This window comes from Lupinus angustifolius, chromosome LG09, assembly GCF_001865875.1.
Source record: "Lupinus angustifolius cultivar Tanjil chromosome LG09, LupAngTanjil_v1.0, whole genome shotgun sequence".
Lineage (NCBI taxonomy): Eukaryota > Viridiplantae > Streptophyta > Magnoliopsida > Fabales > Fabaceae > Lupinus > Lupinus angustifolius.
This window is the reverse complement of record NC_032017.1, coordinates 9,804,513-9,819,642: the sequence shown is the minus strand read 5'-3', so window position 1 is coordinate 9,819,642 and position 15,130 is coordinate 9,804,513. Positions and strand designations below refer to the sequence as shown.

The 15,130-nt window shown below is 34.2% G+C and overlaps 2 protein-coding genes across 4 annotated transcripts; one reads left to right on the top strand and one right to left on the bottom strand.

Moving 5' to 3' along the window:
• On the bottom strand, positions 394–14,773 carry LOC109356999 (protein NRT1/ PTR FAMILY 1.2-like). 3 transcript variants are annotated; one of them, XR_002108814.1, is made up of 6 exons: positions 14,665–14,773; positions 14,008–14,225; positions 12,659–13,206; positions 11,026–11,942; positions 10,910–10,977; positions 394–404 (listed from the first exon to the last, which is right to left on the bottom strand). XR_002108814.1 is itself a non-coding variant. In XM_019600674.1 (5 exons), exons 1-5 carry the CDS (start codon positions 14,771–14,773, stop codon positions 10,964–10,966), a joined length of 1,806 nt encoding a protein of 601 aa, XP_019456219.1. In that variant the 3' UTR covers positions 10,827–10,963. The 3 variants fall into 3 exon arrangements, 2 of the variants coding, with proteins under 2 accessions (XP_019456219.1, XP_019456218.1); XM_019600674.1 differs by lacking the exon at positions 394–404 and having other exon boundaries at positions 10,827–10,977; XM_019600673.1 differs by lacking the exon at positions 394–404 and having other exon boundaries at positions 10,828–11,942.
• On the top strand, positions 2,676–4,304 carry LOC109357001. The gene is made up of 3 exons (XM_019600676.1): positions 2,676–2,853; positions 3,213–3,353; positions 3,799–4,304. The coding sequence occupies exons 1-3, from the start codon at positions 2,689–2,691 to the stop codon at positions 3,952–3,954; spliced, it is 462 nt and encodes a 153-aa protein (XP_019456221.1). The 5' UTR covers positions 2,676–2,688; the 3' UTR covers positions 3,955–4,304.

Below are 15,130 nucleotides of genomic sequence, written 5' to 3'. Positions count from 1 at the left end.
TTCAGAACAATGAAGAAACTTCAGATTCTTGACAATTGGATTATTGTAAGATACTTAATCAAATATCACAATTGAGGCAAAGACTTATATCCTTACCTTATTTCAGGAGATGATATACTTCAGATGTTTCTGAAACATGAACAAACAATCAATTAATGAAAATAGTAATTCTTTTGAATAAAAAAATATATAAACAAAATAAGAGATGTACATAGAGAGAGAAAACTAACTTGTAGAGATGTTTCAAAGGAGAACCAAACTGCAAACGAAAAGAAAATAATATAAGAACGAGATAAGATGAGGAGATAAATAGATTAATAATAACAACAAACAAACAAATACAATATCGTAAGTGAATGTATCTATAAATGGAGATCGACTATAATACAATTCAAAGAACGTGTCTACAAAATAAGAATAAATAACAATAAGTCAATGAATATATACTTTAAAAGGGATTTTGGAAGAGAAAAACAATAACGAAGGCACACCAAGATAATGAAATGGAAAAATGAAAAGAAAAAATATATAAACAAAATGACAGATCTACAAAATAAGAATAAATAACAATAAATCAATGAATATGTATTTTAAAAGGGATTGTTGGAAGAGAAAGACAATAACGAAGGTGCACCATGATAATGAAATGAAAAAATATATAAACAAAATAACATATCTACAAAATAAGAACAAATACAATAAATCAATGAATATGTACTTTAAAAGGGATTGTCGGAAGAGAAAGACAATAACGAAGGCACACCAAGATAATGAAATGGAAAAATGAAATGAAAAAATATATAAATAAAATAACAAATCTACAAAATAAGACCAAATAACAATAAATCAATGAATATGTACTTTAAAAGGGATTGTTAGAAGAGAAAGACAATCACGAAGGTGCACCAAGATAATGAAATGGAAAAATGAAATGAAAAAATATATAAATAAAATAACAAATCTACAAAATAAGAACAAATAACAATAAATCAATGATATGTACTTTAAAAGGATTGTTGGAAGAGAAAGACAATAATGAAGGCGCACCAAGATAATGAAATGGAAAAATGAAATTAAAAAATATATAAACAAAATAACATATCTACAAAATAAGAATAAATAACAATAAATCAATGAATATGTATTTTAAAAGGGATTGTTGGAAGAGAAAGACAATAATGATGGCGCACCAAGATAATGAATTGGAAAAATAAAATGAAACTAAAGAGGAGAATGAAATGAAAAAAATAAAATGCAAGTGAAGAGAAAAGTGGAGATAACACGCCCTGATGTTTCAAAGAAAATGTGAAAGATTAGTATAGTATACAAATAGAATATGTTAAGATATAATTCTTTTTTGGAGGGAAAATAATGAAGGAGAGCGTGACACGTGTCTAATAATGAAGTGAAAGGATTCTTAAATAGTTAATAGAATAGACAAGAGAATAAGGGAGTAAATAGATTAGGTTTTCTTGGAATATGCATTTAATATATCAAAAGGATTTCATTTTCTAAAGTTGGATTACTTCTTTGAGTTATGTTAAAAGTGTATTGATGATATTATTTAAGCAATACATAAGAAATAAGTCAATATTGAAAATTGAGTCGAACATTTTTTGTATGTGAGAACATCATTTTTCAATATATTAACGAGAATATCAAAGGTAATACAAGAAAGAAAGAGTTTATATCAATAACATTATCAGACTCAAAACCCGATATGGAAAAAAACACTAACATTGAGTGGTCTAAAACCAATAATAAAACATCAATTGAATTATATCCACAGCATTACAAAAGATAAATCCAGACTATAGTGCAATATCTCTAGTTCAATGATTGTCTTTTGTTGGAGTTCTATTCAAGAACACATGCCATGAATAGAGGACTCTTCCCCATATCAATGGAATGAATCATCCTTGGACTCACATAACACAACATCATGTAAAAAACAAAGAAATTTCTCATATGCCCCCTTTCTCTATCTAGGAAAATAATGACTAAAAGAAGTACATTATTAGAATACAAATACTTGAGTTCCATAAAATAATATAGATGGCATGCTTGATCCTAATAATGCAACTCAAAAAAGATTCATGATCAAAGATAGGCTTAATTACACTTTTGGTCCCTAACTTGCATAATTTAAGTCAACATAAGTCATAATTTTAACCTAAGGACTAAATTTGATTTTTGTGCTACTAAGAGCATCCCATTATCAATAGAGTAATGAACTAATCTTTTTCGAGATATGTGATTGCCCCTATCAACAAGTATCGCTCTTAGGAATCGAATATTTAACATTTTGGTCATCATGAAAATCTAACATAATCTTATACTACTAGATCAACGCCTTGTTGATGACTAAATTTGATTAATCAGATAACTTTAAGACCAAAAAGCTGAAGAAAAACTAGGGGATGAATATAACATATTAGAAAAAGATAAAGGACTAAAAGTAAAAGTTCAATTAAACCTTAAAATATAGTAAAAGCGAATTTTGTATTCTTTTTTCACATGAGTGACATGGCCTATGGAATATTTCATCATGCACATTTAAAATATTTCCATGTGATTATCATCGTCATCATATAATATATAATATTAAAGTTGACCATACACCAAAGAGTAATGAAAAATAAATATCTCTTACAATCTACTTTCTCTACCCATATTTAAGAAACTTAGATGGAAAACTCTTCTGAACTGAAATTAACCCAGAAATGGATAAAATTCATAGCAGATGGTAGTGTTGGTCATGAGATAGAGGCTTCAAGCACAAAGGGTATCACAGTAGTTAAGGCACACAAGGGTTTCATCCTTTGTGATTTCACTATACACAATGGCTTATTGGTAATAATTAATATTTTGATTCTCCTATTCATTTTTTCCTTTGATAATTTAACTTATCATAATTGTTGATTAGTATGAATTAGAAGTTGTTATTTTTCTATTCAGTAGACAATAAACAGTCAATATAATTGTTAGGAATAATATTTCATCATTCTATATAGGAACAATTATATGATACTCGTTATGCTATTCAAGTACGAGTTTCTTCTTTTCTGCATCAATTTTCCTTTTATATTGTATAGATAATATGTTTTGTTGATGAACGAAAGTAATTCGCCTACAAAACATATTTTCGATTTGTACTTTTGTTTTCTATATAACCAACAATAATATTAGTTCTTGCTATTATGTATTTATAGGACCAAAATGGAAATTGGTATGTGGGAGACATAGCAACATTAGTTGACACCATAGGTGCCTTGGCTGCTTACTCTTTTACTTCATTTCACCATATCACTCTTGATTTCACTATATCATACTACTCAACTGCAAAGCTTCAGGTGCACTTCTACTCATTGTGACATTATTCATATTACAAATGTTTCACTCTTCAACAATGTTTTAAAGTGATTTCTCGGAGCGATACTTATTGGAAGAGTAATCATGTATCTTAACATGGATTAGTGGAATATCCTTCATTATACCAAATAAATTGTAATTGTGATTGAGACACGTTTATCGTAATTGCTGGAAAATATTGTTGCTGCCACTACAAATGTCGTTATAGAGATTCATAAAAACACAAAATTGCGGCTATTGTTTTAAGTTGCACCCCATAATATTGTGATTATAGGAGTCTTCACGACAGTATTGTGGCTGCATTTTCCCGCAAATGCAGTAAATTTAATTGCGACTGCAACCATAACTTAAAACGCTAATTGCGGCCGCAATTGCTTTTATATAGTTTGTTTGTTTTAATATGACAAATTTATATGTCAATGATAGGAAGAGATTGGAGTGGAGGCAAAGGCTAAAGGAAAGAAAGATGGATTGACATCTCTAATTGTAGAAGTTAGGAAAAAGGAAAATGGAGAATTGGTTGCTTTGGGAAAGCTTTGGATGGTTAGAAGGAAAGAAAGACACCAAGAGAGTAAACTTTAACTTCTTTTATTGCATTTGTACAAGTTAATATTTATATCTAATAACTATCTTTTGTGGTATGTTCCTTAACTTTGATCCCTCTTGTAACTAGGTGAATTGTTTGGAATTGTTCTTTTTCTCATTTGAATGGTGATTTAAATTTCTAGAAATTGTTTGAGAAGAATAAGATTCTAGTGAATAAAAACAAGATGTCTATTTTAGGGGTGAACAAGACTTGACCTTACCCGCTCACTTAGTATGACCCGCTCACTTAGTATGACCCGATCATAATTGGACACGAATAGGGTTAGGTCTCATCGGGTCTAGGACTGAGTTTGGTTTCAAAAATTAGACACAGACAATATTTAGGATCAGGACAAAAGTAATGACACATTTGATCGAAAGTATCATTATTTTTCTAATTTTTCATCATATATACATATATCATTTTATATGTCAAATTACATACTTATAATAACAAGTAATATTTAGAATATTTTATCTAAAATGAGTATACATTATATTTAATCAGACTAGGTTAGGGTTTAAAGGTTGATTAGATCGATATTTAGGATCAGGTTAACTTCGGGTTTATGGCCGAGTCCGACCCTAAATATATATTATGTCACACCCACCTACTTCAACATATTCTAATCTTCATTCTCATTCTCTAACCTTTATACTTCATTGTCAAAGCATAGGTAACAAAGTGACATGGTTGCTTTTTTGTTTTGCTCCTTCTCAAGGGTTACTCCCTTACATTGTGACATTAACTTATGAGATATAATTTAACTTAGTTTTATATTTTTTAGATGACAAAATTTATAGGTTTTAAAAGTATCAAAGTTGATGTTTAAAGTGCAAAAATGTTGATGTCATTCTAGATTGTGGGTATTTTTCTTTTGGTTTTGTTGATATTTTCTCACTAATTTTTCTTACAAGCATATCCTTAATTCTTGTTGGTGCAACAATGTGTAAAAGAAAGAAAGAAAATGAAAGTGAAAGTGCAGAATGATGATTGAGATTGAATGAGGGAAAACAGAGAAGAATTATTGAATTGTAATGGATGATGAATTGGTTAGAAAATTGCAGAGAAAGTAAGATAGAGTTTAAAGAGAAGAATGAAGGTGTTTCTATTAGTGGAAAGTTGTTGGTTGATGTTAGTTAGGGAAAGCTATTTATAGAAACCCCCCAACTAACTTAACTGATTTTTGAATCACATTTCTTAACATCCCCCATGATTCGAAAATCTACATCTAGCAGCAAAAAAATAGTACATTCAATGTAGACCTCTCTAACAACAATCCAAATCTATTCTTGCAACAAATCATGGATTCCTATCTTCTTCCTCAAATCTTTGAACCTTTCTATCTTCAATGGTTTAGTCATTAAATATGCCAATTGAAGATCACTTCTGCAATGAATGAGCTTGATTCTGCCCTCTGCAACTTGTTGCCTTAAGTAGTGATATCTTGTCTCAATGTGCTTGCTTCTACCATGTGAAACTGGATTTTTAGCTAGATCAATGGCTGACTTGTTGTCTATGAACAACTCAGTTACTTCTTCTTCTTCAATGCCAAGTTCCAGCAATAATGAAGACAACCAAATAGCTTGGCAAGCAGCTGCACATGCTGATATATATTCAGCTTCACAAGTTGATAAAGCAACTACCCCATGCTTCTGAGAACACCAAGAAATAGGAGCCCCTGCAACCATGAAAACATACCCCATTGTGCTTTTTCTATCCATAATGTCTCCACACCAATCAGAATAGGCCATGAGATGTGAGCTAAACTTTTCATCTTGGTGGAATATAATGCCAAAATCCAGTGTTCCCTTTAGGTACCTGAGGATCTTCTTAGCTGCAACCATGTGTGAGTGCCTTGGATCACCCATAAACCTACTAATCACTCCTACACTGAATGATATCTCTGGTCTAGTGTGGCAAATGTACCTTAGGCTTCCCACAATCTGTCTAAAAATAGTTGCATCAACTTGTGCCTCTACTTCACAGCCATCCAGTTTCAAGTTTACCTCTGCTGGAGTTTCTAAGGCATTGCAATTCAACATGTTAAACTTGCTCAAGACTTCCAGCAAATACTTCTTTTGATGCATGAACAAACCATCTTTCATGTTTTGAAATTCCAAACCAAGGAAGTATAACAATCTTCCCAAGTCTGTCATTTCAAACTCAGCTTTCAAGCTTTTCTTCAATTCCTCAATTCCACTTGAGCTGCTTCCTGTAATTAGGAGATCATCTACATATAAACAGATGAACAGAGCACCATGGTCTTGATCTATAGGCTTGATGTATACACCATACTCAACTGAGCACTTCTGGAAGCCAGTTTCATGTAAAAACTTGTCAATCCTCTTGTTCCATGCTCTAGGAGCTTGTTTCAACCCATAGAGGGTCTTCTTGAGTCTTAGTACTTTCTCCTCATTTCCTTTGCTAATGAACCCAGGTGGTTGGGTCACAAAAACCAATTCCTCCAGTGGACCATTTAGAAAAGCTGACTTGACATCTAATTGGCATAGTTTCCATTTCTTCCAGCTAGCTAAGGCCATCATGAGTCTCACTGTTTCTAGCCTAGCCACTAGTGCAAAAACCTCTGAGTAGTCAAGCTCTGCCTTTTGCATAAATCCTCTAGCCACAAGCCTTGTCTTATGCTTTGCTATGGAACCATCAGGTCTTAACTTGACCTTGAAGATCCATTTGACATCTATAGGAGTTTTCTGTCTTGTCAAGGTCACCAACTCACATGTGTCATTCTTCTCAATTGATTTAATCTCTTCTGTCATAGCCTCTCTCCAAAACTTGCTTGTGCTAGCTTCTTCAAAACTTAATGGCTTTGCATCAGCTAATAGTGCCATGTGTTGAACCAGATCACCATCTGCGTTGATTGCATCATCAGAATATAGATGAAAGTCTCTGCGTCTAGATGGAACACCTCTTTGTCTTCTTGGTCTTTCATTAATTTCTGGCTGCACTTGGTTTGACTGATTGGTATCTTCTGTTTCTCTTGCCAATTCATCATTCTCCCAATCCAAATGCAAACTAGTCATAGAAGTGACTTTGTCTTGAGCCCATTTCCAAGATTCTGATTCATCAAATTGTACATCCCTACTGAATACAACTTGATTGCTTGCAGAATTGTACAATTTGTATGAACCAGTAAGATTTATCTTCTGTTTCTCTTGCCAATTCATCATTCTCCCAATCCAAATGCAAACTAGTCATAGAAGTGACTTTGTCTTGAGCCCATTTCCAAGATTCTGATTCATCAAATTGTACATCCCTGCTGAATACAACTTGATTGGTTGCAGGATTGTACAATTTGTATGAACCAGTAGGATTATATCCTATAAAGATCATTGGTTCACTTTTGTTGTCTAGCTTCTTTCTTCTTTGATCTGGCACATGAGCATAGCAAAGTGAGCCAAATATTCTTAGGTGTTGCACAGATGGCTTCACTCCTGACCAAATCTCTTCTGGCACAACAGAACCTAGTTTCTTGGTGGGACATCTATTCAAAACAAATACTTCTGTAGTAGTTGCTTCTCCCCAAAAATTGTGTGGAAGTTTCTTGGTTTTCAACATACTCCTAACCATATTGAGAATTGGCATGTTTCTCCTTTCTGCCACTCCATTGTGTTGAGGTGTGTATGGAGCTGTCACCTCATGCACAATTCCCTGATCTTTGCAAAACTCATCAAATTCTCTTGATGTGTATTCACCACCTCCATCTTTTCTGAGTATCTTTATGCTCTTCTCATATTGCTTTTCAACTAATCTCTTGAAGTCTTTGAATATTGAGAAGACTTCACTCTTCAATTTGATTAGGTAGATCCAAACCTTTCTGCTTAGTTCATCTACAAAAGAAACAAAATACTTGTTGCTTCCTAATGAAGGGACATCAAATGGCCCACACACATCAGAGTATACAATGTGCAGTAGGTCATTTGCCCTTGATGCACTATGAGAACTAAAGGCATTTCTTGGTTGCTTACTGATAAGGCAATGTTCACGTACCTTCTTTGGATCTTGTATTGAAGGCAATTCTAGAACCATGTCTCTGGTTCTTCGCATGCTTAGATCTCTGAAGTTTAAGTGTCCAAATCTGAGGTGCCAAAGCCATGAGTCCTCTGTCAATCGCATAGCAAATAAACACTGAGATTCTACTGTTGCCAAACTGATCTGAATTATTCTATTTGGTGCCATGCTTGCTCTTAACACTGACTTCTTCTTTTGGTCATAGATCTCCAAGGAACTATTGATCAATCCCATGGAGAATCCCTTCTCTAGCAACTGTCCCATACTAATCAAGTTGCTCTTCATGTTTGGCACATACAACACATCAGATATCATAGCATGCTTGCCATCCTTTCTTTTGATCAACACATCACTAGTGCCTTCGGCTTGGATGACCCTATTATCAGCAAATCTTACAGTACTTGTTCTGCTTTCATCAAAATTAACTAACCAATCTTTATGTCCAATCATATGACTTGAGCAACATGAATCAATATACCATACATCATTGTGCTTACTAGCCTGGCTTGTCACCATCATGAGCAAAAGAGGTTGCTCATCATGTTCTATCTCACTCTCTTCCTTAACCATGTGTGCTTCAATGTGTTGTCTGTTTCTGTGTTCACTAGAGGAAGTTTTGCATTCATTTGAGAAATGACCAAATTTGCCACAATTGAAACACTTCAATTTCCTTCTATCCATTGCTCTTCTTCCACCTTTCCATTGATTAAAACCTCCTCTTTTTGCTGCATTTTCAGTTTTGTCAGGGTCCATTCTGTCTTGACTTTGTTGAGAATTTTTGAAGTATCCACCTCTGAAGTTACTTCTCCCTCTTCCTCTAAATCCATTCTTGCTGACAGAGTTTCTTCTACCTGTGTGAGCTTGTAAAGCTTGCTCAACAGGTCTTTCTATGGCTCTTTCCATGAGTCTTTGCTCATGTGCCTCCAGAGAGCCTTGTAGGTCTTCAACCTTCATTTCCTCTAGTCTTTTGGATTCCTCTATGGCCACAACTATATGGTCAAATTTTGGAGTTAAGGTCCTTAAGATCTTATCAACAATGGACTGATCTGATATCTTTTCTCCACATGCTTTCATTGAATTTGTATGAGTGACAATTCTATTAAAGAATTGAGCCACTTTCTCATTTGCATCCATCTGCATCAATTCATATTGCCTTCTCAATGTTTGCAGCCTCACCTTCTTCAATTGCTCAATTCCTTGATTGCAAGCTTCATGAATTTTCCATGTTTCCTTCGAATTTTCAGCACCAGAGATCTTCTCAAAGTGTGCCTCATCCACACACTGATAAAGAAGGAACATTGCCTTACAATCCTTCTTCTTGCTTTCCTTATACATCTTCATTTGTTCCTCAGTTGCCCCTTCAACAAGAGATGGAAAGCCTTGCTCAACGATTTCATCCACTTCTTGATACCCCATTAGAGCTTTCATTTGCACTCTCCATCGGTTCCAATTCTTGTCATCCAGCACTGGAAGGTTTGCTGGAAAGTTTCCACTGTTTTGTCCCATTGCACTCGAGAATGAAAGGTGAAGGTGATTTCTTGGATCTTGTTACCTTGCTCTTGATACCACTTTGTTGGTGCAACAATGTGTAAAAGAAAGAAAGAAAATGAAAGTGCAGAATGATGATTGAGATTGAATGAGGGAAAACAGAGAAGAATTATTGAATTGTAATGAATGATGAATTGGTTAGAAAATTGTAGAGAAAGTAAGAGAGAGTTTAAAGAGAAGAATGAAGGTGTTTCTATTAGTGGAAAGTTGTTGGTTGATGTTAGTTAGGGAAAGTTATTTATAGAAACCCCCAACTAACTTAACTGATTTTTGAATCACATTTCTTAACAATTCTCACTTACATTGAACTTGGGATTTAGAGGAAATGAAAGACTTTAAAATTATAAATTACACTTATAATATGACTTTCCAGTTTTCTTTTTCTACGTTCATTTGCCTTCAAAACTTAACTCATTAACGAATCCTTAAAAACAATAAATTTCATGATGATACATGTTATAAAAACCAGAAGATGGAGTAGTTGTACAAATATAACCAGGAAGAAATGGTTTTTCTCAGCAACAAGAGAAAAATAGATGAAAGAAAATGGTTTGAACACCCATTCACCAACTGAACTTATTTTACATGCTTGTAATTAGAGAGAGTAGAGATCCTTTCTAGGATGTGGATGTTTACATGTGACAAAAAAATTCAACCGTCCAGATTTTAATTGTTTTTAATAAAGTAAAATAAAAAATTATTACATATTTTTTTCTCACATTTCAGTACTGAATACCAACCGAATAAAAAAAGAGTAGCATAGCGAAACTTTTAGTTATTACAAAAGGACTAGTCTAAGTCTTTATCTCCATAAAACAAGGACTATACCATTTCTTTTTTACCTAACCAAAAGACTTTAACAAAACATTGAATATTATCTTAAAAGTTTTTTAGGAAAATCTCAATTTCTAATCACTGATTGATATGCCATGAATATATTATATTATTTTCTTAATAATGGAAGCAAAAGGAATGATGATCTAGTTTTGTGAATTAACTTGTACTCAGATATATAAGGTGTCATTTTACTATATATGCAAGAGTTGCCTTAACTATTTCATACAACTTTTATTGGATCAAATATCTATAATCACATACACCATAGTTTATATATATATATATATATATATTATATATGCATCTATAGACTGCTACTACTAATTACATGAAAATAGACCTATGGATATTCAAATTGAATGTGACTGCCTATATAGTAATAAGTTTTACTTGATCACTAATCTCTAATTTTGGAGGGGGATGAATAAAAATAGAAGGCTTAAGAGCCATTTTACCACTGTATTTTTTTCGTGGCTCACGAGTCTTCCTTTTCCTTTTCTTTCCCCTCCAAAAACCGAACTCGGAATCAGACCCTACACTTCATCAAATCCACTAGGCAATTATTGCACCTTCACCTTTTCCTCCTTCCTTTTACTTCTCATCATGAACCCCTTGTTCAAATAACTCTTCCTTCAATACTTTATTCACTGAAGAACCATTACCAAATTCAGTTAACTCTTTCCCTTGTGGACCAATTTCTTCACTTACATCTGAACCATTTACATCAACTACCTTAGAAACTTGATCAACTGTAGGACCATAAGCCCAACTACACACTATATAATAACCTATATTAACAGCGCTAATTGAAGCAAGAATCCAATAGTACCTATCATACCTACCCTTATTAATATTATCCAAAACCCAACCTTCTTTTCCACCTCTTGAAGTAACATTCTCAACAATACTAAATACCAATGAAGATATAACATTTCCTGCAGCCATTCCAAGTCCAAAAAGTGAAGAAGAAACACTGGACATAGTTCTAGGAAACTCAGTGTAATAGAACTCATTTTGTCCTATAGCATTGAATGCTTCAGCCATGCCACCTAAACAAAGTTGAGGGAAAAGCCACATTGCAGACATGTTCAACACTGCATTAGTATCATTTATATAACCTTCTTTTATTGCTCTATTTCTTCTTATACTCTCAACTATAGCTGCAGTAACTAAGTGGAGAAAAGAGAAAAACAACCCTATTCCAATTCTTGTTTTTGCACTTATCCTAACTTGTTTTCCTCTTAACTTTGATGCTAGAGGAATTATGATTCTATCATATAATGCTACCCATATGAATATTGTAACTATCATGATTACTGAAAAAGAACCTGGTGGAACTTCAAAGTGTGATGTTATGTGTCTATTAAGGGATTTAGCTTGAAGCAACCCAAATGAGCCTCCAATGTTTAGTGACATCATGATGCTAGAAGACCATAGGGGAATAACTTTGATGATGGCTTTTAGTTCTTCTACTTGATCTATTGTGCATAGATTCCATGGGTTTGTGGCTGAACCATCTGAGGCTACATCATTTTCTGGATCTTGAATCACACAAGCTTTATTCAGAAACCTATAAAATAAAGGATCATCACAGTTTCAGTATTATTTTCGTGATATTCATTGAGTAAACAAAAGATAATAGAGTAAACCGTCAATTCAGTCGTCGAACAATTATAGCCTCACCAGATAGGTCCTTAAGGCATGTTTGCGAGTTGATTTTTAGAGGGGAATGAAGTGAAAGGGAAGGCTTGAGGGTTATTTCACAAGTGTATTTCATGACTCTGAAGCCTTTTCCTTCCCTCCATTGACCTCGAATAACAAACTCGCAAACAAACTCTAAGGATAATGAAGGAAAGGGAGAGACATGAGATTCATGAAATACGCTTATGAGATAGCTTTTAAATCATCCATTTCCCTTTCTTCCACTCAAAAAACTAACTCACGCAAATATGCTAAAAGATTTTTGTCACCAACTAAGTCCTAAAGGTTTGATTGTGAGCTAAGTTTTAGAGAGATAGGAATAAAACGGGAAGGCTTCTGAGCCATCTCAGCAGTGTATTTGATGGCTCTCAAGTCTTCCCTTTCTCTTTATTCCCTCCAAAATTTAACTCACAAACAGACCCTAAAAGATTTAAATTGAATGACTTAATTGCTGACTTAAGGACTTCAAGCATTTTAAATCTCGTGACAATAAACTTTGGGGGACCATTCTAGCGATACCATAATCTTCTCGGGACTAAAATGAGGGTTTACTTGAACATAATATAGATAGTGGTGTGCACCAACCTTAGTTTATCAGTTGGAACAACAAGATCTGAGTCTTTCTTATGATGGTACATTTCAGCTGAGTTCATAGGTGGTAACAGAACCTTCCTGTTCTTATAGGACACAACAATAACTCTTGCAAAACCAGTGATCAAGCTACCTTGTGTCTTATTCTTCACATAAAGTGGAGAAGCAAGAAAGAAGAAAAAAGTGGATAAGAGCATAAGTGCTGCTGGAACACCAAAACCAAGTTTCCATCCAAGATGATCTTGTATATATACTATCCCAGTGAAGGCAATTATGACAGAAATGGCTGAAGAAGCATAGTACCAGCTGAAGAATATTTCCAAGGCCCTATGGTTTTTTGGATTCTCTTTCTTATTCACTTGGTCTGCACCAAATGCTAGAGAACATGAAAGGCCACCATTTCCAATGGATTGGAGAGCAAGGGAAGAGAGTAACATTGCCATTTGACCATTTGTTGCTGATTTACATCTTTCAGTTGCTGGATTGCAAGGTGGAGGTCTTGCCTTTGGGATCATGGCTGTTAGCCATAAAAGTGTCATTCCCTGTAACCAAAGAAAAAGTTATGACTTTTCTTCCCGGTCAGTCGGGTACATGGAGGGTAGGTGTGCACAGCATTACCCTTACAAGTGAAGATATTGTTTCCAAGATTTGATTTGAATCCATGACCTCTACGTCACAATACAAGCAACCTTACTATTGCGTTGAGCCTGGCCTCTAAGGGTATGTTTCTAGTTGAGTTCTGGAAGGGAAGGAAGGGAAAGGGAAGGCTTTCGAGCTATCTCGCAAGTGCATTCCATGGCTGCCAAGCCTTTCGCTTCCTCTATTACCTTCCAAAAACCAACTCGTAAACATACCCTAAAAATCATAAATATGTAAAAGAAAGTGACCAAATTGGTTTATTATAGAAATTTCCCCCTTACCCACACGAAATGTAGAAAAGATGTTATTATGTAAATGTTGCATTCATCAACAAACTACATGTTATCACTATCAAACAATTAATGAAAAATAGTAATATTGAAGAAAACTACAACCATTTCTGAATAACAACTGTTAAATCAGCAATATGCCACCTTCATTGAAGTTAATTCTTTTCTTATTATGCAAGACAATAACCGTAAACAGAGAAAAAGACGTATGCACTAACTGACAGTGTCAGAGTTTTTTATACTATAGTATAATCCACCATTCATTTTCAATCATCGTTGACTCTTAAATAAAAGTAATACAAATGGATGATAGATGATGCATGAATATTACACTCTTGTAAAAAAGGTCAAGTTGAAAAGAGAAACACATAAAGGGATCTGAAAAAGAAAAAGAAAGTAAGAAAAAGGACATACCATGAAAGTTACAATGGAACCTAAGCCAACAGCATTGAATCTTCCAAGATAAGAATCAGCAATGAAAGCAGCAACCACAGGTGTGAAATTGCTTGATGCAGTGGATAACAACAGTATCTGTGTTGCTTTTGCTAAATGAAGCTTATAACTTCCCATCAAATACAATATCATGTTAGGCAAAAGACCAATGCTTGCTACCCTTGCAAGTGCTTCATTTGCTGCCATTCATATAAACAAATATTATAACTTTACATCGCCTACCTCGTTATCTCGGACATTGCAGATCACATTCGGCCGCAATATTGCGGTTATGATGACCGTCGCAACCGCATCACATCACAATTATGCCATGACACTGAATCACAATGTTGCGGCTACTTCGAGCCGCAACGCAACCACGTCAGACCGCATTTGAGTTGCATCAGGCCGCATCAGACCCATTGAATAAAAAATATCTTTTTAATTATAAAATAATTCACACCACAACGGCTGCAATCCGCATCGTAACCACAATAAACGCAACCGTGACCGCAATTGCAGCCGCAACTGCAATTAAAAAACATTGGTCTCGGGAATGGTTTAAATACATGTTGAAGTACTTCTCATGTGTATAGGATTCGTCATGAAAATTGAAAAGCAAATAGGATTCATGTTTACCTATGATGAAAGGCATGGTAACAAGACCACCCTTGTTCCTTTGTGGTTGTGAAATGTGTTGAGAAGCCATTTCTAGTTCACTAGAAGCAAGTTCCACTTCATTCTTCATTGATATACCTTCTTGTTCTTCCCAATACTAAAAAAAGCAAAAGTAAAAAACTAAAAGAAAACTAGATAGAATAGTGAGAGATAGGAACTCTTAAATAGTACTACTCCTAATGCATTCGAGAGAATGATGTCAAAACACTGCTACGAATGTTACTATTTACGGGACTAATGGATATATTCAAGTGTGAAGTCTCAAACTTGATATAAGTAGAAGATAGCAATCTAGTAGTGTTATTATTTATACTATAGAATGTTGGATATATTCAAGTTTGAAGTCTCAAATTGGATAAATATAAGTTGATAAGTGAAAGACTTTATAAATGAAAAGACTTATACATGATATCTCCCTTGTAAATGC

Coding starts and splice junctions, on each gene's coding strand:
- LOC109357001 (XM_019600676.1), top strand. CDS start 2,689: ATGGAAAACTCTTCTGAACTGAAATTAACCCAGAAATGGATAAAATTC. Junction 2,854..3,212: donor CTATACACAATGGCTTATTG/GTAATAATTAAT, acceptor ATGTATTTATAG/GACCAAAATGGAAATTGGTA. Junction 3,354..3,798: donor ACTCAACTGCAAAGCTTCAG/GTGCACTTCTAC, acceptor TGTCAATGATAG/GAAGAGATTGGAGTGGAGGC.
- LOC109356999 (XM_019600673.1), bottom strand. CDS start 14,773: ATGAAGAATGAAGTGGAACTTGCTTCTAGTGAACTAGAAATGGCTTCT. Junction 14,226..14,664: donor TACCATGCCTTTCATCATAG/GTAAACATGAAT, acceptor TATGAATGGCAG/CAAATGAAGCACTTGCAAGG. Junction 13,207..14,007: donor GTTCCATTGTAACTTTCATG/GTATGTCCTTTT, acceptor CTTTGGTTACAG/GGAATGACACTTTTATGGCT.